Source organism: Conger conger, chromosome 16, assembly GCF_963514075.1.
Source record: "Conger conger chromosome 16, fConCon1.1, whole genome shotgun sequence".
Classification (NCBI taxonomy): Eukaryota; Metazoa; Chordata; class Actinopteri; order Anguilliformes; family Congridae; genus Conger; species Conger conger.
In genome coordinates, this window is record NC_083775.1 from 25,582,931 (window position 1) to 25,609,626 (window position 26,696).

General features: G+C 45.9%; 1 protein-coding gene across 1 annotated transcript in view; it reads left to right on the forward strand.

The window, feature by feature from the left end:
* LOC133114130 (C-Jun-amino-terminal kinase-interacting protein 4-like) overlaps positions 1–21,097 on the forward strand; it is a 32,533-nt gene extending 11,436 nt beyond the window's left edge. Inside the window, exons 7-32 of the mRNA XM_061223322.1 lie at positions 1,087–1,237; positions 2,819–2,893; positions 4,051–4,195; positions 4,308–4,395; positions 5,487–5,608; positions 6,255–6,312; positions 6,946–7,098; positions 7,870–7,921; positions 8,606–8,736; positions 8,967–9,023; positions 9,444–9,620; positions 10,352–10,478; positions 10,978–11,070; positions 11,235–11,384; positions 11,757–11,922; positions 12,425–12,610; positions 12,841–13,045; positions 13,750–13,854; positions 13,943–14,023; positions 14,408–14,475; positions 14,777–14,925; positions 15,703–15,874; positions 16,130–16,243; positions 16,765–16,941; positions 17,851–17,994; positions 19,375–21,097. Coding sequence (XP_061079306.1) covers positions 1,087–1,237; positions 2,819–2,893; positions 4,051–4,195; positions 4,308–4,395; positions 5,487–5,608; positions 6,255–6,312; positions 6,946–7,098; positions 7,870–7,921; positions 8,606–8,736; positions 8,967–9,023; positions 9,444–9,620; positions 10,352–10,478; positions 10,978–11,070; positions 11,235–11,384; positions 11,757–11,922; positions 12,425–12,610; positions 12,841–13,045; positions 13,750–13,854; positions 13,943–14,023; positions 14,408–14,475; positions 14,777–14,925; positions 15,703–15,874; positions 16,130–16,243; positions 16,765–16,941; positions 17,851–17,994; positions 19,375–19,472 — 3,244 coding nt within the window. The 3' untranslated portion in view covers positions 19,473–21,097. The remainder of the gene's footprint in view (positions 1–1,086; positions 1,238–2,818; positions 2,894–4,050; positions 4,196–4,307; positions 4,396–5,486; positions 5,609–6,254; positions 6,313–6,945; positions 7,099–7,869; positions 7,922–8,605; positions 8,737–8,966; positions 9,024–9,443; positions 9,621–10,351; positions 10,479–10,977; positions 11,071–11,234; positions 11,385–11,756; positions 11,923–12,424; positions 12,611–12,840; positions 13,046–13,749; positions 13,855–13,942; positions 14,024–14,407; positions 14,476–14,776; positions 14,926–15,702; positions 15,875–16,129; positions 16,244–16,764; positions 16,942–17,850; positions 17,995–19,374) is intronic.
* Positions 21,098–26,696: the final 5,599 nt, after the last annotated feature.

Below are 26,696 nucleotides of genomic sequence, written 5' to 3' on the forward strand. Positions count from 1 at the left end.
GGTCTCCTCTTCCACCCTGTTCTCTTCTTTCTCTCTGTTTACTCTATATATCTCTGCCCTCTCGGTCTCCTCTTCCACCCTGTTCTCTTCTTTCTCTCTGTTTACTCTCTATATCTCTCTGCCCTCTCGTTCTCCTCTTCCGCCCTGTTCTCCCCTTTCTCTCCGCGGTGTTCCTGTGCTTATATGACTGTGCACAGGGGTGTGTGATGCTCTCTCTGGGGAAGGGGGTGAGGGGGCTGTGCCCATTCCTAGTCTCTGCTGAACAGTGGAGTCATATTTCCCTACCTGTAAACACATGGTGACTGATAGGGACATCAAAATGGCTGCTCACAGGAGGGGGGAGTTCGGAGCTGGCGCTTCAGTTAACTTTTAAGCGTTGTGCTTCTTGCTGCGTGTATTCATCAGTGTCATTGTTTTTGGTCCTCAGATTATGGAGGCAGGTGCTGTGCTGCTTGCACAGAGAAGGTTTGGAGTTACTCTCTAGTGCTTTTATTGATCATACCGTCCTGGGTGTGCTGTGTTTTGATTATACTCAGCAGGATGGGCTGTGATTGGATCCTTCTGTGCTGGATGGGCTGTGATTGGATCCTTCTGTACTGGATGTGCTGTGATTGGATCATTCAGTGTTGCGTGTGCTGTGATTGAATTATTCTAAAGGCTGTTCTTTGATTGGGTCAATCTGTGCTGGATGGGATCACTCCTAATGATTTGTGTACGTTTCTCTGCTTTTTTTTCATGTATGTTTTCAGAAGGAAAATACAATCTCTCCTATTGTTCACAGAAGTGCATTCTACTGTATTTTGATGTTCTTTCATGTCATCCTGAGCAGCGAAATAGGCTTAAACTGTACTGAGCAAGTGTATTAACACTAGTTAAAATTTCTCAAGTAGCTAGAAGATGTAATTTAAGCTCACGCTGAACACATGAAAGAGTTGAACTAAACATTTATGGAACTATTATGGAACCATTTATGGCTTTAATCTAAAGTGAATGCAGTAGAATGCACTGTAAATGTCCCTGAGTTGCCAGTTTTTGATATTCCTGCTGGTCTTTGATGTTCCTGCTGGTCTCTCTCTATTGGTCCAGGAAGGAGAGGCCACTGTCCCTGGGAATATTCCCGCTGACCACAGGGGGCGCTGTTCTCACCCCTGAACCTCAGAGGAAGGCGGATACTCCTGTCGCAGAGGCATGGAAGTGCAACAACCTCAACCAATCACGCGGCGGCACCAGCCTCAAGGTGTGCGGGTCAATGGCGGGGTCATGAGTGCTGCTGGGTGGGGGGCATTTTTGGGTGAAGCAGGGTCTGCGTTGTGGATATCTGGTGTTAAAATTATCTAGTTGTATGCCTCTGGTAAAGCAGCCCTATAGCAGAGCAGGTCTATGGTGTATAATATATATGTAGTCTAAATCGAGAATATTCCATTTTATGAGTATTGTAAAATCTATAATACCATATATTGACATAATGACATGGAATCAAATATAAATACGTAGCAGAACATTACAGACATTTTATATGGTTTAATGCATTGTTTCTGCCATATATTATAATATTGTGTGTTAAGCAGGGAATACACCAAACCCATGGACACTCGATAGTCAGTCGACAACAGGGGAGGTCTCATAAGCATTGGTCAGGAGTTAGTGATGTGTCCCAACTTCTGCCAAGTGTTCACACTGCCTCGATGGTCGCCTCCTCGTCATTAAGCCTATAGTGCATGTAATGAGAGTCCCACCTCATTTTTAACCCCTTAGGACATAGAATATATAGATTTTAAGTAAAATACATGGGCTAGCAATCACTTCAGGTTTGAAGTGGGAAAATGTGTCAGTACATGTTTGAGAAAAATATAGTCCCAGCACTCTCAGTTTTTGAGCCAAGGTAATGTAGCAAAGATAGATTCTGTTGCAGCTGGCAATATTTACAGAAATATACCATTGGGCCAATTAAGTCGTTTTACAAGTCATTTAACGAGATAGTATACAGATTTACAAGCAAGCTGCACCCACTGAGCACTTTATTAGGCATTTATTAGACTTATTATTTTGACTTATTGGTCTTCTGCTGCTGTTGCCTATGCACGCTATGTTGATTTTCACTGAAAACACAGCTATTTAAACTTAGCTACCTGAACATCCAAGAGTCTCAGTCCTCTATTTCTCACCACAGCCTTGGTGGGTTTATCACTGTCGGTCAGGTCTGTAATGTGATACAATGCTACACCATACAATGCTCCACAATGGTGCCCTCTCCTCCATCAGAGACACCTGCCTGTTTTTCAGTCTTTCTCAGTCCAAAATGGCAGACAACGACCCTGCACAGATCACCTTTTGTTTTGATAGTGCCGCTGTAGAGAGATGCTGTTGTCGGCCGACCGTCAGCTCGGTGTATTCCCTGCTTTACTCTTCCGTAATCAATCTGCAGTATTTAATTCAGGGAGTGGAAAATGGTCTGTGTCTGTTCTGTCTGTCTCTGTAAATGTGTCTGACGGATGGCCCACCATTCTGTCGGAGGAGATTCAGGGCAGTCTCGCCCACAGTGGGCGTGCACATGTTGCCGTGGCAACCTGCGAATGCAAAGACGTCAGCCGGAGCAGGGAAAGTGGCTCAGAGGCGTCTTTCTACCGCCTGACGGAATGTCATAGTGTTTCCTTGTGGTGTATGTCTTTACTTTATATGGTGAATGCCTCAGTACAGATGTGGTTTGGAGTGTAAGGAGATTGTGTAACATACACAAAGGTCAAAGTGTGTCACACGCTCGCACACACACGGACAGACAGTAGCGTGTGGCGTGTAAGACTGTGATTGTCTCCCTCAGCAGCCGGAGTCTGAGGGTCTAAAGGGAAAGAGCTCGCAGGATGCCTGGGCCAACTCGTTGGCTGAGGAGAGCAAGGTAGCAGCAAAAAAAAGAAAAAAAGTTCAGCAAAAACACGAGCGGGCATCATTCACCACCGTGCGACGCCTGCCTGTGGTCGTTTCTCTGTGTCGTGGCTTCCGAGGGGCTCGTAGCTTTTCATCATCTGCTCAAAGCCCACAGCTGTGCTGCATGTGACCGGGAACGGCGCCGCCTGCAGGCTCAGTGCAGATCCACTGATCGCTATCTAGCCTGGATATATCCAGCCTAATCGACGGCACAGTGTCGGCCCATCCAGATGACCCTCAAATCCAAAGCCAGCCCTGGTTTTCTTTTCTCCAGGGTAATTCGTTTCTCCAGATTGGCCACACCTGACTCTCAGGTAAAGGGAGGGTGGGAAACCAGCAGAACCGTGAGGAGCTGATCCCTGTTATAGACACTGTGGAAAGGAAATTACTGTGTGGTGTGTACAGAACCTTCCGGTTACATGCAGCACCTGGGCACGCATCTGTGCTCACACCGTACTGATTAGTTCTCACAAGCGTGTAGAGCTCTTTCACACGTCTGTCTGTAATCATTTCGCCTGTTAGCCTTCACCACCAGACATGTAGCCTCTTAGTGACCGTAGTTGCATTCATTTTTTGTGCACTGCCAAGTTTATGTGTTGTAGTATTTGAGTTGTGCTCAATGGTGTTCTGGCGCATCGCTTTCGGTGTTTTGTCTGCTTTAGGGTTCAGTTGTTTTGGTTGCATTCATTGCATACTGTGTTTATTTACCACTTTGACCAACTTAATTTAGGGTTTTGGCACTATGTTTTTAGTTTCTGTTGTGATGTTATGTCTAGTTCTGTGTTTCCTTGGTGACATTGTTCTTCTTGTTTCTGTAGCGTGTGTCCCTGTAATGTTCTGGTATGTTCTGTATTGTCTTTGTTTCGCATATGTGTGAGAGCCGTTTGTATGGAAATATACCTGTGTGTGTGTATGTGTGTGTGTGTGAACATGGGCATTGTATGCATGTACTGTCCATACTCAAGAGGTGCTGGGCTCTGATTGCATGGCAGTGTACTGCTGGAGTTATTTGTCCATAGTGTTTTATTTTGCTTAACTTAACTTCGGACTCCTGACTCCTGACCTTTGACCTTACATGACACTTACTTGCCTTGGTGCGGTGTGCTTGGGGGGGCTTTGTCCTTTCAGGATGAGCTGTCTAATGTCAGCTACGGGACCACGCCCATGTCCGGCACGGACACACCTCAGAAAGAGAAGGGGTCTAAGGGGATGAACATCACCTGTAAGAACATTGAGGTCCAAGCAACACCAGGCACCAGGTCTGTGTCTGCAGGTGAGTCACAGATCCCTTCCCCTCCCCTGACTGGTGACTTTTTGAGGAAATGGGCGACCCTGAGCCAAACATGAAGTTCTCAAGCTCACTCTTTCCGCCTGGTTTCCTTCAGGTGCTGCAGAAAATGAGACTTCAGATGTGCAGGCCATCATAGAGTCCACACCTGAGCTGGATATGGACCTGGGAGGCAGAGGACCCAGGTACAGTTCCCTGGCCGCAGGTCATAACAAAACCTCACAACTGTTCTCATTTCTCTATTACAATCTTAACTATTGTATCAGAGGTACATCAGCTCATTTGTCATACAGCCTGGTGTTCCTGTTTACTGTGTCTTTCTATCAGTTTAGCTTTGTCTTTACATTTCTGTCCTATGGCTCTCTGGCATTGGCCCAGAAGTGCGTACCAGAAGCTGGCTTCTCTTCTGAAGAACCTTCTGGCCTTTTTCGGCGAATTTGGCATCTGTCCTCCACTCCAAACGTCATCCATACGTCTTCTCATTTCTGTTCTAGAATCTCCCCTCCATTCTCATCTGTCTTCTCTTTCCTGTTCTAAATTCTCCATGCTAGTAAGTCTTCTCATTCCTGATCTAAAACATCTCTTTCGTTCACTGGTCTTGTCTCTAGAGCCTGTTTTAGGTCTTCCAAATTGAATTAGCTTAATCCATTCTCTTCTAGAACCTTTGTCCACATTAGTCTGAAGGCCAGTTCAGGACAAGCAGTTATGAACAGAGGAGATGGTTTTAGATATAATTTGGATTCCTATGTGCAAACATGTTTCCTGTCTGCTTTCAGTCCCTTAAACGTAGCCAGTCAATACACCTTGAGTCAGTAATCGAATACAATACAACCCCCTTCTGCTGGCTGCTATCTTGTTTCTGCCCTGTAACGTCTTCAAAAGCAAGGTTGCACTATTCATTTGCATTCATTTATTGCATTGCTAATGCACTGTAAGTTAATTTGGGTCATTGTTATGGATATACTCGTTACACCTTTCAGATGTTTTTTTTTTTTTTAGCTGTGAACTCTCTCTTCTCTAGCAGTCCCATCTCTGTCTTTTATTTTACCTTTGCTTTGGTCTGAACTGCCACTGCCTGTTCCTGTTGTAACCGGTGATCCCTGTTGTTATTTGACAGCTGTGGGGCTGAGTGGTAATTGTGATGTAGAGGTTTGATTGGTAAAGCCAACCTGAATGTTTTTGTTGACAAGTAGGGTGTGATGTCAGAAGCGGCACGTTGGCGTGCGTGTACAGAGTACAGAGTCCACAGCGGCTAACCGTCCCTGCTTTACCGCAGCTCTCCGTCCAAAGGCTTTGAGAACCTGGCCTTCGACCGGAACACGGACTCCCTGTTTGAGGAGCTCTCCTCAGCTGGGACCGACCTCATCGGGGATGTGGACGAGGGGGCGGACCTGCTGGGTAAGGCCGTCCAATCAGCACCAGGGTCGTCTTCAACAGCCAAACACCTTCAAAGCTTTTGAGAAACATACCATCCCTCTGCAGCTTGGCAGGAAGTCATTTGCGGTCTACTCCAGTATGGCTAATAGCCTGCTGCATCAGTTGCTGTTTGAAATATGAGGTTTTATTAGCTCTCCTGTAGCACTGCATAGTCCATAGAATGTAAAATATGCGTGGTTAAAAGCCATGTTTCACGGCATTAGCTCTCCTGTAGCACTGCATGGTCCATAAAGTGTAAAATATGTGTGCTTAAAAAGAATGTAATTGTGTTGCAGGTTACTTCCAGTCTAATCTATTATCTAGGTTTGTTTAATTTTCAAAGTCTGTAACTGTTTTGGAAATGCACACAGCCACGATAAGATGGCGTGTGGTGAAAATGGGGCTGGCATGGGAGGGTGTTGGCAGGGTGCACACACTTCATCCGCAGGGCTCCTGGGTGTGTCACAGCTGGAGTGCACTCACGGTTAATGACATTGTGCAGAAGGGGAAACTCTTTAAAAAGTGTGTTGATTCATCTTCACAGTGTGAGTGTCTGATGCCTTTCCCCGTGGAGCTGTTGCATGGTTACGAAACGAACCAGATTTTCATGATGATCTCTCTCTCCCAGGAATGGGCCGTGAAGTGGAAAATCTCATCCTGGAAAACACACAGCTGCTGGAGACCAAGTAAGGGCACAAACGCACACACACACACACACACATACACATACATACACACATACACATACACACACACGCATACATACACACACATACACACACACACACACACGCACACACACATACACACATACACACACGCGCACACACACACATACATACACACGCACACACACACACATACACATACACGCGCACGCACACACATACACACACACGCATGCACACACACATACGCATATACACACACATACACACACACGCATACATACATACACACATACACACGCATGCACACACACACACGCATATACACACACATACACACACACGCATACATACACACATACACACGCATACACACACACACACACATACACGCGCACACACACGCACATACACATACAAGCACACACACGCACACACAATATGAGCTTTTAAGAATCGTAAATGACAATATGCCTCGCTATTTCTCCTGTCTCTCAGTCATAAACACTGCTGGCCTGTTATAAGCTGATGACTCATAAGTAATAAGTGTTACGTTATGGTGTAAGACACAAGCTGGCTTTGTGGTGACTTTTATCACCCAGCACCATGGAAGGTGATGTGGCGGTGTTAATGAGTGTCGTTACCCCGCAGAAACGCGCTGAACGTGGTGAAGAATGACCTGATGGCGCGCGTGGACGAGCTCGGGTGCGAGAGAGAGGTTCTGCAGGGCGAGCTGGATGTGCTCAAACAGGCCAAGGGTCGTCTCGAGGACAAGAACCGCGACCTGGAGGAGGAGCTAAAGAAGTGAGTCACAGCGCTTGGCCCCTCCCCTTCCTGTTAAGCCTCCTGCATATTGCCAGCACATTGGCAATATGCACTATTAGTATTACACTATTAGTATTGTAATACAGTATTATATTAAATTAAAGTCATTTAGCTAATGCTTTTATCTGAAGCGACTTACAGTTGTTTAGCCTAAGCAGGGGCCGATCCCCCCTGGAGCAATGTGGGCCTTGCTCAAGGGCCCAACAGCTGCACTGATTGAACTGTGCCTACACTGGGGCTTGAACCATCAACCTTCCAGGTCCCAGGCAAACACCTTAGCCACTAGGCTATAGGCTGCCCCAGTTTATGTGGGCTCTAAAGTAAAAGGGTAATTGTCTTTGTGTAGCCGACCTGTGTTGATTCTCAGTTTGTGGAGCAGCTCAAAGATACAGATCTCTGTCTGAAGCTGATTGGCCGCCAGCCTCAGGAGATGGCGTTTAATTGGCTGCCAGTAGGGGGCTTTATTTTTACTTGTACAATTCATATTTCACATGCTGCCAGCAAAGCTGGCAGAGCATTACAGAGTTTTCTTTTTTGGGAATTATCCACACAGGAAAACCACGACCTCTCTGGCAAACAGCATGGCTAAAATTAGATCATTACTCACTTGAGTGAATCCTCATGAGGCGGTCCACATCATGGTGTTATATAGGCCCTAACTGCTAAACCCTGCTCTTTGAGTTGCCCTCCGTGTGATGTAATGGAGAGTTGGAGAGCTGGATTGAGTATCTCTCTCTCTCTCTGGTGCAGGGTTCGGGCTGAAATGGAGGAGGTCAAACAGAAGTCTAAAGAGGAGGAAGATGTAAGCAACCTTGTTTCAGTTCTGGCACACTTAAAGCACTCTATCTCTCCCCACTCCTCTCTCTCCTTCTCTCTCTCTCTCTCCCAGTCTCTCTTGGTCTCTCTCCCTCTCTATCTCCACTCTCCTTCTCCCTCCCTCTCTTTCTCCCTGTACCCATATAATGCTGGCAGCGGTCAGTTATATCTGTAATATTTCCCTATGCGTGTATTGTGAGTGGTATGTTGGTGTTGGCCCACTGGGCTGTTTTCACCTCATTGATCTCAAGGTGTTAGGGTTGTGGTGTTGCTGTTGGAGTGATGTGTGAGTGATGTGAGCTGTGTGTGCACTGTTGAGGTGCGGTGTTGCTGTTGGAGTGATGTGTGAGTGATGTGAGCTGTGTGTGCAGGGTTGAGGGGTGGTGTTGCTGTTGGAGTGATGTGAGCTGTGTGTGCAGGGTTGAGGGGTGGTGTTGCTGTTGGAGTGATGTGAGCTGTGTGTGCAGGGTTGGGGGGTGGTGTTGCTGTTGGAGTGATGTGAGCTGTGTGTGCAGGGTTGAGGGGTGGTGTTGCTGTTGGAGTGATGTGAGCTGTGTGTGCAGGGTTGAGGGGTGGTGTTGCTGTTGGAGTGATGTGAGCTGTGTGTGCAGGGTTGAGGGGTGGTGTTGCTGTTGGAGTGATGTGTGAGTGATGTGAGCTGTGTGTGCAGGGAGACCTGCCCACGGCGCAGAGGAAGCGCTTCACGCGTGTGGAGATGGCGCGCGTGCTGATGGAGAGGAACCAGTACAAGGAGAGGCTGATGGAGCTGCAGGAGGCTGTGCGCTGGACCGAGATGATCCGGTACATTTACACACACTTACACACACACACACACACACACACACACACACACACTTAGACACACACACAGACACACCTACACGCACACACGCACACACACACGCCCACATACACACACGCCCACACACACACACACACACCTACACGCACACACACACACACACGCACACACTCATTTCTGGTAAGTGCTGCTGTGGCAGAAATATTCTGATGTTCTGGTCCTCCCACAGAGCCTCCAGGGAGAACCCAGCACTGGCAGAGAAGAAGAAGTCCAGCATCTGGCAGTTGTAAGTTTTTCCATCAGCAGCACTTGGGGAAAAGAGCATCCTGTAGATGAAGAACATAGATAAAACATTTAAGAGACTCGCCCAGTCAGTCACTCAAGGCCCCAGTGTGGGTGTGAGTAATAACTAAGGCTACTCTGATCTGTGTACTGTTTCTTACTTCTTACCTCTCTCCTCTCTATACTCACTCTCTGCCCTCTTCTCTCGTCTCTATTCCATCTCTCCTTTCTGTCCCACCTCTCTCAACTCCCTTTCTCCCTCTCTCCTCTCTCTTTTCCATCCTTTCTCTCCTTCCTTTCTTCTCTCTCTTCTCTACCCTACTTTCTCTCCTCCCTCTCTCCCCTCTTCTCCACCCTCGTTTCACTCCTCCCTCTCACCTCTCTCTTCTCTCCTCCCACTCTCCTCTCTTTCTTCTCCCTCCAGCTTCAGCCGGCTCTTCAGCTCTTCCTCCAGTAATGTGGTTAAGAAACCCGAGCCGTCCTTTAACGTGAAGTTCGGCGCTCCGGGCTCCCATTCCGGATCCACGGGGATGAAGAGGAGCAAAACTCTGTCCGAGCTCCCCGGCGATAAATCCAAAGTGTTCGACTTCCTCCACGAGGAGTGAGTGAGCCCGCCACTCCGGAAATGTCTGCCTGTCCATAAAAACCAAGAGAGACCAAGCACATACGGAATGTCGCGTTAAGAAATATAAATCTATGTATTTTATTTGAACTGTTAATGCCACATATGTGGTAGTTCTATTTTGCATCAACATGTGTGGATATGTTCGGTTTAGACACATTTTCCCACATGTGGGCAATTAGTTCTGCAGCAATGTCAGACAGAGGCATTGCCAAACACATAAAACTGCAACAGTGTGTCCATTGTTTCGAACAGAGTGCATTGAATGGTCCATTTAAAATATTTATGCTCCCTCTCGCCTCCCGTTGATTAATGAGTGTGTTCTTTGGTGCCATGCCCTTTTAGCATCCAAAAGGCTGGTGTAGCTGCATATTCTAGTTTGACCCCTTTTCCTACCCCTAAAGTGTACCTACAGCTTAATATGCCAAAAAGCTAAATAGTATCTAGCGCCGTATCAAGCCTGGTCTTGAAAATCCCTAGTGTTTCTGCCTCCATTTTTAGCCCAACACTAACAAACTAAAAATGTTTAGCAGAATCAGCTGCCTTAGTGCTGGGGTACAGCAAACACCTGAACTGACACCGGCCCTTGTTAGATAAGATGGGGCACCCCTGTTGTAGGAGATTGACCCACAGCGTAGTAACAGAATGAGGGTTAGGGTTAGATGCACGACGGGCCTGTTGTGACATCACTTCCTCCCGCGTCCCGGCAGAGGCGCGGGCAGCCCGGGGTCGCGCCGGGAGCACAGGAGAGCGGCGCACAGGCAGGTGAAGCCGCAGGTGCAGAAACAGGACGGCCGCGTGCAGGCCCACGGCTGGAGCGTCCCGCACAAAAACAAGGTGGGTCCCCTGGGCCGGCGAATACCTCCTCCGACGCACCTGCACCTCTCATGCTGTGCCTCTCCACCCCACCTGCACTGCTGCAACACTCTCATCCTGTCCTGGGCCGCCTGTAGCGTAGTGGTTAAGATACCTGACTGGGATCCTTGAGCAAGGCCGCTAACCCCACATTGCTCCAGGGGGGATTTGTCTCCTGCTTAATCTAAACCACTGTTTTTTTTTTTTAAAGATATTTTTTAGGCCTTTTTCAGCTTTATTGGACAGTATATAGTATAGAGAGACAGGAAGAACGGGAGCGAGAGAGAGGGGAAGACATGCGACAAATGTCGGACGGTCGGATTCGAACCACCGACATCGCGGCTCACAATGAGCATGCGGTCAGTGCTCTACAGGCTGCGCCACCGAGACACCCCCATCTAAACCACTGTTAGTCGCTTTGGATAAAAGCGTCAGCCAAATAACTGAGAATCCTTTCACCTTCTGTGATGTCACTCCTCAGGCCACCAATGGCGGCCAGGCGGAGAGCAGGATGAAGAACCTACCTGTACCCGTGTACCTGAGGCCCCTGGAGGACAGAGGCACGTCGATGAAGGTGAGGAGAGAACGTTCTGGAACATTTTGCAGGTGGCAGAAGACCGTGAGGCCCTGATGTTGCTGCTGGTGTGCGTGGATGAGCAGGCTTAGACACTGTTGCAGGATTAGGAGAAGCTTATTGGATGGCCAGGTCAGGTGATCAGCGTGGGGTTCTTCCCACAGGTGTGCTGCGCCGCGGGCGTCGACCTGTCAGGGGGGAGGGCCCTTGACAAGGACTCCGTTGCTGGGGACGTTGCCGGAGAAGACACAAAAAGCCAGAAGCAGAGGAAGGGTTCACAAGGCAGTTTGGAGCAGCCGGAGCAGGACCCCCAGGTGATGTCATTTAACCAGGAATCCCTTCCCAGCAGCCTCTAGTCTCAGGACAGGCCCTAAACAGCAGACTTCCAACTGATTATATTGTGGCAGTGCAGTATTTTACTGCAGCCCTTCAGCTTACAAACCTTTAGCTCAGCTAGCCCTACTATGTGCTTTCAGTGAACAATTGAACTTCCAGCTTCCAGTGAACAACAAGCTCAGCTAGCCCTACTATGTGCTTCCAGTGAACAATTGAACTTCCAGCTTCCAGTGAACAACAAGCTCAGCTAGCCCTACTATGTGCTTCCATAAAGCAGACATAAGGTAGTCATAAGCACTTATAAGGCAGTCGTAAAGCATGCACGCTGAGTGTCCCCCCCATCTGTGTAGGAGCGGGACACAGAGCTGTCCGAGGAGCCGTCGAGCCTGGTGTGGATCTGCTCCAGCTCCCAAAATGAGGCCAAGATCACCGTCCTAAACGCCAAGCACCCAGGACACCCCCTGCAGTCCTTCCCTGCCCACAGCAAGCACATACTCTGCATCTGCAGCGTTCCAGGTCTGTGTGCGCGCTAATGTATTATTCCTATTCAATCTTAGTTGGTAAATGTCACCAAATGTGTGTGCAGACTTGCAGTGAGATTGATTGAAAAAGAGATGCTGGAGGTGCTCTGAGTTTCAGGGTGAGGAAAGGAGACAGTGAGCTCAATAACATCTGCATGGCAGTGGTACATTAAGCCATGAGCCAAGACCAATAGATCTAATTTATTTGGTATAGAGAATTATAGGGGGCCCAACACTGACCCTTGCCGAACACATTCCATAAGGTAGTGTGGGGATGTGGCATCACTTCTCCAAGTGACTGGGTAGGGGCAAAAGGAAGTCAACTGCTTGAGGGCAGTATCAGAAATGTCACGGAAAGCTGGAATGTGTCAAATGCAGAGCCAAGGCTGAAGACAGGGATTTACAAGGATTGGGTGCTTCAATATGTGACAGCAACATAGGCAGGTTTGTTCAACATGAGAGTGCATGTGTGTGACTGTGTCTGTGTGTGCGTGCAGGTGTTCAGGACACAGACTACCCTGTAGGAGAGGAGATCCCTCTGCAGTCGCAAGATGACGTCTCCATGTCAAGCAATGAAGGCATGCTGGGTAACATCACAGCGGTGGGCTGTACAGCGGAGGGAGGGGAGGGGGAGACGGCCATCGCCATGGCATCCAGCACCCCGCAACCAGAGCCCAGGACAGGTAACCCCACACCCCCTCCTGTCTCTGTGCATTGTGGGATACACCAGTATGTCATAAGAGTTGAACTCACAGCTTTTTTATTTCCTGATTATACATGGCTTAAAACAGTGGAATGTTGAAAAGTATAAATATAGGAATGACACAGAATATACCAGCCTTTAAAGTACATTCTTACAGTGTTTGTGTAACCCACTGAAACTCTTCACTCTCCATTGGTGGGCCTCCCCTAGAGCCCTGCCCCTCAGAGGATGATGTCACTGCTGCAGAGGAGGCCACTGAGGCCACAGAAGCCAGTGAAGGGGGTGGAGAGGGAGAGGCGGGAGAGGGGGAGGGGCTTGACATCAACCGGCCAATCGTCTTCACAGAACATGTGTTCACCGACCCACTGGGGGCTCAGAGCACAAAAGATGCCCCACCTCACCCCTACGTGCAGAGGTACTAACACACACACACACACACACACACACACACACACACACACATACCTCTACAGACAGCTACTCATGCCGATTTAAAATGCCATATTTCATAGACGTCTACTTCTGTGTCACATGCAATTCTAGCCCAGTGAGCTCTGTTTTTACATTACATTTTATTTACCAGACGCTTTTATCCAGTAACATAAATAAAAGTGCATATTACATTAATGGCATTTGGCAGACGCTCTTATCCAGAGCGACGTACAACAAAGTGCATACCCATAACCAGGGATAAGTGCGCTGAAAGACCCTAGAGGGAAGTACAATTTCAACTGCTACCAGTACAACAAAGATAAGGACCAGGGCCAAAAAATTTTTTTCATATCAGGGTAATAGGGGTAATCAGGGTAATAAGAACAAATTACAGAACAGGTCGGATAAGCTACAATTCATGAAGTACAACCGTGAACATTATCCTCCAGTACATTTGGCATATAGGTCAAGTCAGTTTTTTTTTTTTTCATATCAGGGTAATAAGGGTAATAAGGGTAATCAGGGTAATAAGAACAAATTACAGAACAGGTCGGATAAGCTACAATTCACAAAGTACAACCGTGAACATTATCTCCAGTACATTTGGCATATTGGCCAAGTCAGTTATTAAAGCTGTGTTTTCTGTATGTTTTGCATGTGTATTGACGTGTATGTTTGGCTCTGCAGGGAGGGGGAGGGCGGCGGGGGGGCTGAGCAGGTGGGGAGTGAGGAAGCAGAGCCTCTCGTCAGCAGCGCCCTGCCTACCGTGTGGCTGGGGACCCAGAGTGGAGGGTGAGTGTGTCAGTACTTCAGCCCAAATGCGTCCCTGCACGGCTGGCGTGTCCTCGTTCTAACGGAGTTTACTCCTGCCTCTCTGCAGCCTCTTTGTGCACTCCTCCGTCTCGCAGTGGAAGAGGTGTCTCCATTCCATTAAGCTGAAGGACTCTGTGCTCTGCATTGTGTGAGTACTGGGCGTCCCTAGGTTCGCCAACATATTCAAACTTTCTTTCTGAACAATCTAATCAGATTGTTAGCTGCAAATCGGCTAGCTAACATTGTTAGACCTGCGTTGCATGTGTCATTTGTATGAAAAAGGCATTGGTGACGAACTAAATGGAATGTTCATTTAAGAACTGTTACTGTTTGCTGCAAACACGAGTGTTCGCCATCTCAAACACACGTCAGGGCTCACTTTGTGTGTTGTGTGCTTCCTTAAATCAGTGGACCCCAGTGATGGGTCGCGGTGAGAGTGTTGGGGTACAGTGAGAGTGTTGGGTCGCGGTGAGAGTGTTGGGGTACCGTGAGAGTGTTGGGGTAGTTTCAGTCACTCTCCTTTCTCCTGCAGCCATGTGAAGGGTCGTGTGCTGGTGGCTCTGGCTGATGGAACATTGGCCATATTTCACAGAGGCTCTGGTAAGATCCCACAAACTCATCATAAAGTGCAGGAGCCTGATTCAAATCTGCAGCACTTAAGCACATCTGTGATAATCAAATATATTCAGTTTAAATAGCTAAAATTAGAGTTGGCTAAAATGCGCTGCACATAACATAACATAATATAAAGTAATGGCAAGAACAGGCCATTCAGCCCAGCAAGGCTCGCCTTTTCCAACCTCTAAGTGTACCTACTGCAATTTGACCTTGTTGAAAATGATATAAACTGACATGTGTGACCATGAGTATGGCAGGTAGTAGTGTGTGTTTGCTCTTTCAGACGGCCAGTGGGATCTGACCAACTACCACCTGCTGGACCTGGGCCGGCCTCACCACTCCATCCGCTGCATGGCTGTGGTCCATGACCGCGTGTGGTGTGGGTACAGGAACAAGATATACGTGGTCCATCCCAAAACCATGAGGATAGAGGTTTGCGTCCCACTCGTCTACAGGGGGAACCAACTGTAGCCCTGGAATTTTAACAAGAAACATCTAAAGCTTTGGATATTGACATAAGTAACTCCTAAGTAACTAGGATGGGTGAAATGCAGTGGACAAATTACCCCACAGGGTTCAATAAAGTATATCTTAAAGTATATCCACCAAAGCTGTGTTTTACACTTTGCTCTGTGCTGAGAGGGTAGGCCGGGGGTGGTTTGTGTAGCAGGGTGTGGTAGAGGGTAGGATGGGTTCAGTGTGGCCGGGGGGGGTTTGTGTAGCAGGGTGTGGTAGAGGGTAGGCTGGGGGGGTTTGTGTAGCAGGGTGTGGTAGAGGGTAGGCTGGGGGTGGTTTGTGTAGCAGGGTGTGGTAGAGGGTAGGATGGGTTCAGTGTGGCCGGGGGGGGTTTGTGTAGCAGGGTGTGGTAGAGGGTAGGCCGGGGGGGGTTTGTGTAGCAGGGTGTGGTAGAGGGTAGGCTGGGGGGGGTTTGTGTAGCAGGGTGTGGTAGAGGGTAGGATGGGTTCAGTGTGGCCGGGGGGGGTTTGTGTAGCAGGGTGTGGTAGAGGGTAGGATGGGTTCAGTGTGGCCGGGGGGGGGGTTTGTGTAGCAGGGTGTGGTAGAGGGTAGGCTGGGGGTGGTTTGTGTAGCAGGGTGTGGTAGAGGGTAGGCTGGGGGTGGTTTGTGTAGCAGGGTGTGGTAGAGGGTAGGATGGGGGTGGTTTGTGTAGCAGTGGAGAGTGTAATTGTGACGGTGTGTCTGCTCCTGCAGAAGTGCCTGGATGCGCACCCTCGGAGGGAGAGCCAGGTGAGGCTGCTGGCCGGGGCGGGGGACGGGATCTGGGTGTCCATCCGGCTGGACTCCACGCTCCGCCTCTTCCACGCACGCACCTACCAGCACCTGCAGGACGTGGATATCGAGCCCTACGTCAGCAAGATGCTGGGTAATGTATTTACAAATGCGCACTCACTCACTAATTCAGTTATTCACTCACTGACTTGCACAACTTGCTCAACTCACTCAACTCACTCAACTCACTCACTCACAAACGTTGGTGTAGATATTTATGAATAAACCCAACCGGTGTGTGGAATTTGGCTTTTTGCTTGATCGATGCTTATATACTCCCCTATTACCCTATAAACAATGAAGCAGTAAAGGCAATAGTAAATGCTCTCACTCGCCCACCCTCTCTCAGGCACAGGGAAGCTGGGATTCTCCTTTGTTCGGATCACCGCTCTGATGGTGTCCAGCAGCCGCCTCTGGATTGGAACTGGGAATGGCGTGATCATCTCCATCCCGCTCACAGACAGTAAGCTCCTGGGCATTCATCACCACCTCACATATAGGTGTTTATACTGTTAAAATTCAAAGTGTAAATAAATAAGCTAACAATAATAAGACTTCCCTAACGCTCCCACTGTTCTCAAACCCTCTACTTGCACCCCCCCCCCCAGCCCCCAGGAGAGTATTGTACTGAGGACACATCTTTTAAGTTTAAAGTATAAATAAATAAGCCAACAGTAACAACACTTCCGTAACACATGCCAAGGACTCTACCTGTACCCCAGCACTCAGTAGAGAATTGTACAGTGAACACATCTTTTAGGTTTAGAGTGTAAATAAATAAGCTAACAGTAACTTCCCTAACACTCCCACTGTTCTCAAACTCTGTACCTGTGCCCCAGCACTCTGGAGAGTATTGTACAGAGGACAGTATATATAAATAGGCTAACAGTAGCATTGCTGCAGCCTGTGTTTGTGCATTGGGGAAGCAGGAACAGGTGGTAGGCATGTTGGTAAAGACCCGCCCGTTTCCCCCTCGTGATAAAGCAGACAGAGCCACGCCGGGGGCGGGGAATCGGCCGGGCGGCGCCGTGCGTATCTATAGCGACGAGCACGGCGAGACCGAGGCTGCGGGCGAATCGGTGCCCTTCTGCTCCATGGCCCACGCCCAGCTTTGTTTCCATGGACACAAGGATGCCGTCAAGTTCTTCGCTGCCGTTCCAGGTGAGCTCCTCCCGGCTGCTCCCGCGGACTGATCCAGGATCAGCTCACTCGGGGCTAACCCACTGCTCTGTAGTCAGCAAGAATACAGAGGTCATCAAACATGGCTCACTTCAGTCGATATCAGGGGCGCACGGCAAGGGCCGATCCACTTCAGGATTTTGTGCCTACTTCTGCTCTTAATTATTTAATTAGCTAAATAATGTCTAATGTCATCAGACATTTGTATTTGCACCAGCTACTGCTGCAAACTGCTAGTTCATCCTAAAGATTTTAATATATTAAAGAAAAGAAAATATATTAAGGTAATTGGTTGGAACAAAAACCAGCTCACAGCCCTCCAGGACCGGAGTTGTGCACCCCTGGTCTGTATGCTATTGTTGTTGTTTCTAGCAGTAGTAGCATCCTTCTTGCATGTGCCTGTGTGACCTTGAGTCATGCCCACCATTGTGTCCAGGTGTAAGATGAAGGCTTATTTTTAATAAAACGTGGCTAAGACTGACACTGATGTGTACAATAAATACACCTACAAGCACTTGGTGACATCATGATTAAATGCAGGATGGAGCGGATTGTGCCGTTGTATTTTGTAGCTATGAAAATGTGAGCTGCAGTTCATGTCTTGCAGTAGATCATAAAAAGCAGTTTAAAACTACACTGTCCTAAGGGAAATCTCTTGTTAAAAGACTGTCTTGTTAAATTTCTAGAAAACATTCATTTTCCTAGAAATTGTATGTTACAGTTACATTTTTGCATTTCATTAAATAAAGTAACAAGGATGTCTTGCGGTGAATAAAAAGCAGTATAAAACTATACAGATTTGTCCTAAGGGAGATCTCTTTTTCAAAGACACAAAATCTAAGGAACCAGTTACTTTTTATCAACCAAAGCTTGGCTGATTGGCTGTCTCAGGTCAGGTGATTCCCCCAGCGGGGCCTGAAGGGGATCCTGGCGCTGAGGGGCCAGGCTCCATGGCTTCTGAGTCCCTGACTGACGAGCTGGTGAGGCCCATGCTGGTCATAAGTGGAGGAGAGGGATACGTGGACTTCAGAGCCGGTAAGAGAAACCAACAACCCTTTTTTTCCCCACCCTGCTCGACAGAATAATTGGCTAGTCTGTGTCTCTGCCTCACATATCATTACAATTAATCACTCTGGGAAATGACCAACCACTAGTAGCTAATAGAGAAGACTTAAGAAGTCTTAGGCACCCTCCCTAGATTTTTTCAAAGATATCGTTTTCTGCATTAGTGTATCAGTAGAACAGAGCAAATTTGAGAAATTTCCAAACATTACTTTTCCCAAAAATAAAGTGTTACTGTGACATTTTTGTATCTTGTTGAATACCTTGACATATTAAGTAATGGACCACTTCTCAGTTAAAAATCCTGGCTGTCTGGGATTACCTGGATAGACAGACCCAGTTGAGACAGCTGAAATCTGCAGAACTCTGGCAAGTTCCCCAATAAGTTTGGTACAACCTGATTTTCTTATAAAACTGCAGGACAGTATGCTGAAGAGACTTGATACAGATTTAAATGGTTTAAAGGGTGGTCACAATAAATATTGATTTGATTTAGTTGTTAACTGTTCACTGCTCTTTATTCATTTTTTGATATTTGAAACAGTTGATTTAATTATTTTTGAAAGCAAATTTTTATTTTATTTTATTTTATTTTATTTTTTAATTCATATACACTCATTGAGCAATTTATCAGGTAGACCGGTACACCAGCTTGTTAATGCAAATATTGAGTCAGCCAATCATGTGGCAGCAACTAAATGCATAAAAGCCTGCAGGTGTGGCCAGGAGATTCAGCTGTTGTTCAGACCAAATCTCATAATGGGGAAGACGTGATCTAAGTGACTTGGATCGTGGAATGATTATTGATACCCGACGGGGTGGTTTGAGTATCTCAGAAACTGCTGATCTCCTTGCCATTTTCACGCAAAACAGTCTCAAGATTTTACAGAGAAAGGTGCGAAAAACAAAAAACATCCAGTGAGCAGCAGTTCTGTGGGCAGAAACATGTTGCTAATGAGAGAGGTCAAAGGAGAATGGCCAGACTGGTTGAAGCTGACAGGAAGGTGACAGTAATCTGCACATTACAACAGTGGTATGCAGAAGAGCATCTCTGAACACACAACATGTCAAACCTCTGAGTGGATAGGCTACAGCAGCAGAAGACCACTAAGTCTATATGTCTAATAAATACCTAATAAAGTGCACAGTGGGTGGAGCTTGCTTGTAAAACTGTATACTATCTCATTAAATGACTTGTAAAACTACTTTATTGGCCCAATGGTATATTTCTGTAAATATTGCCAACTGCAACAGAATCTATCTTTGCTACATTAGCTTGGCTCAGAAACAGAAAGTGTTGGGACTTCTATATTTTGCTCAAACGTGTACTGACACATGTGATTTCTCTCTCAGGGGATGACGGGGGTGAGACGGAGGAGCAGGACGAGTCTAAACCGCCGGCCCAGCCCGCCACCGAACGCAGTCACCTGATCGTCTGGCAGGTCATGTGACCACAGCAGGCCATGTGACCCCCAGCTCCGTCCGTCCTGAGGAAGAGGAAGGCCTGTGCGCCCTGCCGAGGAGGCTCAAAGGCTCTGCACGTTTCTTTTTGATATTCAAATTATAATTGTTAAACATTTTTATTCCTGTTGGTGAAAATGATTTCATCTTTTTTTAAATTTTTTTTATCTCTTTTATCTCTCTGATGTGTACTTTTATTTGACCATTTAAATCCTTTACGGAGTGAAAGGGATTCAGTGATTGGACACAGTTACTTGCGGCTCCTCCCACTCTTTTCTTTTTTTTTGGGGAACGAGCTAACAAGTGCATGCACCTGTCCTGCCTGTACTACCCACTCATACCAATATACGTTCAGACTAACAACATTTTTTTTGTACTTTTTAGACTTTTTCTGTGTGTAAATACACCATAAATAGCAGCAGATTAACAAGTTTTAAGTAACACAAAAAAATTACGGTCTTCTTTAATGCCTTTTCTGTCCACGTTTTCTACTTTTCATCTTTAAAGGGAAACTTGTATTTGTTTCACAGGGAAACTAAAATGTAACTCGCCATGTTACAGATATTTAACCACACACCACTAGCTATCGTTTTCTCGACTTTCTCAATCTTGACTTATTGATTTTATGTTTTGTCAAAAATGCAATCTGAAACTTTTAAAATGTATTTTTTGTACTTTTGTCTGTAAGACGATTGAATATGTTTGTTCTCTGTAATATGATGGAAGTTACATGTATTGTCTGTAAGCGGGGGTTGGGGATAAGAACAGAACATATCACAGTGTCATTCCAGTATTTATTTTTTATGAATGAACCTTTGTGGATCAAGGATTTAAATTTGTACATGAATTGTATATTAGACATATATTGTTTAAAAAAAGGATCTCTTGTACGGTATGGTTTGTGGGTGCAAATTGTGATCATGGAGATGGATAAAAGTTCTAGAGGCAAAGTGACTACTATGCTGAGACAAGTTACCAGACTGCACATTTGTTGTACTGAGCTATGCATGTTTCATAAACACAAACACCGCAGTTTATGTCTTGTGGCCAGATTTGTTATGGCCACCGGTTTTTATTTTTTGGGGGGGAAGTCTGCTAGCTAACATTAGCCTTTCGCTAATACAGACATGGAATTGAGCTTAAAGGAAATTACATTCCCAGGAATAGCCAATGGTAATGACTGTTAATATCATTCATATAATTCATTGAATTACCCAGCAAGTTTATAGCCGTGTGAACTGTAACAGAAAGTATACCTAATCCTCCATGAACTACCTTTCCCAGTGTTTTGTGTTAGGCACAATCCTTTAATATTAACTGAGTCAGACTGGTATGCCTGGCATGTGTGGGTGAACCTCTGAAGGCAATCTGTTACGAAAGTTTCAATATTTTTAATATGGTCCTTTTCCAGTCTGCTTTGCGATGGGTAGGCTAAGGTTGGCTAATGGACTAGTGTTTGGCACATATCCTGTTCCGTAAAGCTCCATATTTGGTTAGCAGGTGTGCCTAAAGCCCCCAGTGGCTTGTTGCCGTGGCAGCAGTGTCTGCTGTTAGGTTTGTAGCTGAAAGGCGTCATGGCCTTAATTTTCATAGCATATTAAACATGGGGAATTTACAGTGTTGCTGGATTCTTGATCGCTCATCGATGAAGGTTGTCAGCAGAGCAATTCGGCGACATTATTATAAATCTCCCTTCCAACACCCGTGAGCTCAAGGTAATTTTGGACATTTCACTGTGTTCTTGAAATGTACATATCTGCAAGCCTGTATATACACCGAGGGTTTCTTTGGAAAACCTTTGGAAAAACTTTTACTTCAATTTCTTATGCATATTTTTTTTAGGTTTTCTCAAATTAAAAAAAATTCGTTGTCATTGAATGAAGAGAATGACTCCTCAGTCATTCTCTTCATTCAATGACAACGAATTTTTTCTGTAATGAACATTCACAGTTCCCTTTTGATTGAGAACAATAGCCCCTAACTAGCAAGCAGAACATCCAGAACTATGACACCGCCTCTGACACAAGAACACAAGTTCAACCTACATTTAAAAGCCAATGCTAGTCCATTGTAGTCAATATCTGGTTAGTTCAGAAACACAATACTTGAGGTTAAAAGAGTAAATAAATGAGAAGCACTTGCAACTCCTCTGCCAGGTGGCAGTATTGTAACACGGCCAAGCCTGCGGGATTTATCTGAATAGAAGCCAGTGCAGCGTCGCCCCAGCCAGAGACGAACACTGCAGCGCATGTCACCATTCCACATTTTAGCTTTACATTTTTTGTCTGAAAGTAACCTTTTGAGATCAATTTACCACCGATATGTGGAAGGACCCCAACCACTCACTGTTTACACTGCCTCACGCTTGTGTCACTGTTTACCTGAAATTGCTTTTCAGAGTTTCTCTTCTCGCCCTCTGTCCGCGGCTCTCGGCTAATCGCTGATAACCCCGCCGTGCTCCCGCTGGAGGCGCACGAACACACCCGGGGCTTATCAGGTAAGCGCTCAGAGGAAGAATGAGAAACAAACAGCGCCTCCCTTCCCCCACCTCTCCTCCCTCCATACTGGCCGTTACGCAACCGCACCAGCTGGTCTTCCCTGCTGCTCTGCAGGGCTCTCCAGAACCCCACGCCAGGGGACAGGAATACCATCCTCGCTACAGTGCAGTGCACCTGCAGCCTTGGCTGGACATTTTGGAGTGGAGCAACCGATATGGCGTAGTTGTATTTTGTTCTTATTCAAAGCTTTTAGTCGGTTTTGCCCACTTACTAACCTCTACACATTAGAGCCCTGATGATAAATGTACCCTTAGCTAACTCGCATCACAAACAAATGCAATGCAAGTGCGAGTCAGACAGTTGAAAGGTCAACAGTTTTTTTTTTTTTACAAAACAAGTGATTGTTAAATTAAGTAAAACAAGCAAGATTGTCAACCAAGAAAATGGCTGCACAGCTGCTCTGCAATAAGACTCACAGGGTGCGCAATATCACTTACTAGTTAGTTTTCAGTTTTTTAAGTTTAATTCTGCAAAGGTTAAAAACCAGGGTCCTTAAACCGCACGTGCCACGAATGGTCAAATATTTTCCACCTACTTTTAAAGATTCAAGTGAATATAGAGTAGGTACTTTCTTTAAATGTGCATATGCAAGGCAAGTGCAAGGCTGACAGTGCAGATTCAGATCTGGACAGTCAGTCAAAATGGCTGATTTGAATTATTTTTCTGATAAGCAAAATGCATTAGTGTTATAGCCGTCATGTTCACTGACTGGTACCCACATATATATTTCCAGCATGCAAATACAGGAGAAATTCAGAATTAATCGTACTAGCCTACTAGCTGGAAGACTGGCCTCTGATATTTGCTTGCTTATCTACATCAGTTCTATTTGCTAAAAAAAGGCTTTTTGCAGTATTGCTATGTGCTAGCTGTCCATCCAACATGTTGCTGTTTTCTGTGGCTGTAAACCTACCAGTAAGCCATTAGAACATGGCAGAAATCATTGATGATAATAGACTCAAAAGAGATGGATCTTTGGGTTGGGCTATGAGAGAGCAGGGTCAGAGGGGTGAGGTTAGGGACCACAGTGTGAAAAGCTGAGCACATGGGCTGGTCCTACAAGGGCATTAGTTTGAGTGTTTGTTTGGGATCACATTTGTCCATTGTTGCTTCCAGTTACACCCCGCCCCGAGTATTTGTGTATTTCGGATTGGAACATGCAACCCTACTGTTTTGACCCAAGGTCTGTACTTACTGTGTTTCACTGCAGCTTACTGGATGATATTTCAAACTGGTGTATTAAATCACATTACATTAATGATACTTTTATCCAAAGCGACTTACAGTTGATTTAGACTAAGCGGGAGATAAGGGCAATGCAGGGTTAAGGGCCTTGCTCAAGGGCCCAACGGCTGCGTGGGTCTTATTGTGGCTACAACGGGGATCAAATCATCGACATTGCAGGTCCTCAGTACCTTAACCACTACGCTACAGGCCGCCCCGTGTATGATTTGCATTAGCCTTGTGCCCATCTTTAGCTGTCATGAGTTCGTCAGGAGCAGAACTGTTCACGTGGCAGTAAGGTCTGACAGTGGTAGTCAGCGGGAATAAGCACAGGTGAATTTGTAGAAAGGAGCGTTTGTGACGCATTAGCTGATGAGCTAATGGGACAGTGGAGCTTTAAGGAGCAGATAGGAGGCTCCAACGATGAGTGCACGGGCAGTGGGATTGGGGTCAGGTTTACCATCGGCCCAGGGGGACGGTGGCTCACAGAGACATGGGATTAGCGCTCTCCAAGTCCAGTATCTGCTAGTGACCCACGGGAAACCCGTCCCCAAATACACCTCCGACAATCCGGCCCTGGATTTGGCTTATCCCAGCGCACTGCTCCCTGTGCTCTTCTGCTCCTGTAGGGCTGATCCTGGGCTTCACAGCTCCAGTGGAACCTCAGATATGACAGACCTGTCAGTCAAATCCATGGTTAGCATACATACCTGCACCATATCCAGAGCTTTCAGTGATGCAAACAGGAGGGTGGTGAATGGAAAGCAGCTGCACTTTCCATAAAAACTGGAAATACGATCAAAATGAAACCAAGAGGTGTGTGTTAGCGCTATTGGCAAGAAAGTTTAGGAAAATCTGCACGTGTAATATTGACATAAGAACGATCTGAACCCGGACAAAATCTAAAGGAAGAAAGAAAAGCTAGCACAGACCTTTTTTATTGATATTCCAACTAGATGCTTATTGACACTGATATGAGAATAGTGTATTTAAAATAATAAGGCTATAGTAACACACAAGCATACATTCACTGGCCACTTTATTATAGTGCCATGAAAATGTATTCACTCCCTTCCTGATTATTACATATGTGTCACACTGGATGGCTTCAGGTCTTTAGACAGAATGTAATCTTAGACAAAGGGAAACTGTTTGTTTATAAAAAATATTTGTTCTATTATTTAATGAAAAAAGTTACATTTAATAAACGCCCATATCACTGATGTGAAACAGTAATTGCCCGTAATTGAACGTAGCCAGCCATCCCTGTTGAATCTAAACCTCACTCATATTGGACCTTAGCACCAGAGTGAAGTAGTCACCAAAGTTTCTAGAACTACACTTTGCCATGATCAAAGGAAATTCCAGAATAGATGAGGGGAGAAGTGGTTGGAACATATCCGTGTGGAAAGGGTAACAAAGCCATTTCTAAGGCTCTGAGACTCCACTGAACCACAGTAAGAGTCATTATCTCCAAATGGAGAACACTCGGAACAGTGGTGAATCTTCCCAGGAGTGGCATGGGCAGAATTTCTCCAGGAGCGCAAAAATATCCTGGAAGAACATTCAAAGAACTGCAGGCCTCTCTTGCTTCAGCAAAGGTTAGTGCTCATGACTCCATTGTAAGAAATAATGAAAAAAGATTAGTCAGAAAGTAGCAAGGCGGAAAGCCTCTGCAAACATCAATGCTCATCTGTCATTTGCAAAAGGGTTTTGCGTATGTATTTGTATTGTGTATGTATGTGCATTGGCTATTGGTCCTGTGATCTGGGAGGTTTTGTTGTGTATGTACAGACATGCTGGTATATCTGCAAGGTTGTCTTATATAAATGTTTTAGGTTATCTGGGAGGTTATGTTGCATGTATCTGGGAGCTTGTGTTGTATATCAGATGGACTGTGCCTCTGGTTCTCTGGCAGGGGAAGAGAGTGTGTGCTGCATCTTAAATGAGGTGTTGAGTCACAGCTGTCAGCAGTTCATCTTCTAAGCTGTTAAGAGACTTTTGGCTTTAACGGAGAGAGGGCTCCTTGCACTGCTGTCACCAGCAAGGACTGAGCAAGAAAAGCAGATTTGGATTGGCATTATGAGCCATTATCTTTTAGATTTATTATTATTATTATTGTTATTATTAGCCTGTAACTCTATAGACAGGATATGGCAGGTGCACACATGAGCTGCTTCTCCTCAGGGAGGGAGGAGCCAATGGCCACACCCACTATGGGAGGAGTCAGTGACCACACATAGAATTTTCTCTCATTTCAACTATATTTCAGTATGTGTGTACACGTGTAATAACTGGAGAAAAAGAACACTTGCTTATTTATTTTATGTTCATTATTTCGTTAATTCTGTCAAGGTTAGAGTAAGTACTCCCAACTTTGGTTTCAAACCCAATTAGCTTCTGTATGACATACAGTAGGTGATCATTTGGAGCTGATATTTGTGTAGCCGTTTAGAGGTTAGTACTGGGGCTTATATGGGGATATTAGCTTAGCCTCGTGTATAAAGTACAAGTTAGTATCAGCACTGATATGGGGCATTAACATAGCTTAAGGTGCAAAGTACAAGGTAGTATTGGTGCTGATTTGAGGTATAACATAGCCTTATGTATAAAGTGTAGGTTACGAATTGGTGCTAATATGGGGTATTCATGTTGTCTTGTATGAAGTATAGGTTAATATTGGGGCTGATATGGAGGCCTTAACATAGCATCATGTATAACATACAGATTCAGATCAAGGGCTGGTATTGAGGCATTAGCGTAGCCTCATGTATAAAATAACAGGTTAATATTCAAGTTGATATGGGGGTGTTAGCATAGCATTGTGTATAAAGCACAGATTAATCCTGTGGCTGATATGGGAGCATTAGCATAGCATCATGTATAAATTACATGTTCATTTTGGGGCTAATATGGGGCATTAAAATAACCTCATGTCTGAAGGACATTGGACTTGTTTGATGTTGGGCTAACTGCTTACCTGTGGGCTGGCTGAAGAGCTGCTCTCATATTGCATGAGGAGCTATTTTTGGAAAGCAGGTTTACTCTCTGTGCACTCTTGAATTTGCATACTAAGGCAATCACTGCTGCAGCTCACTTACAACACTGTTTGTGTTTTGTTGTACTGTAGTTGCTGTAGTGGAACTCACTTTAAAGGCAAGCCTTGTGTTGTCTACTCTTATTATATTGTTTGAAATGTGCAGTGTTCTGTCTCTCCCATCTGGAGCAGTCTTTCTTGCGACTAGGGCTTTGTAAATGCTAACCCTAACCTTTTATAGAAACCCCTTTGGTCAAATATTTGTACAAACCCATTGTACAAAACAATGGCTTGACCAGCTTGGAAATTGAGCTGATCAAGCTGGTCATAAGCTCGTCTATCTGTGTATGAGCTGGTCAACCAGCATGGCCAAGCTGGTCATAAAGCTGGTCTAG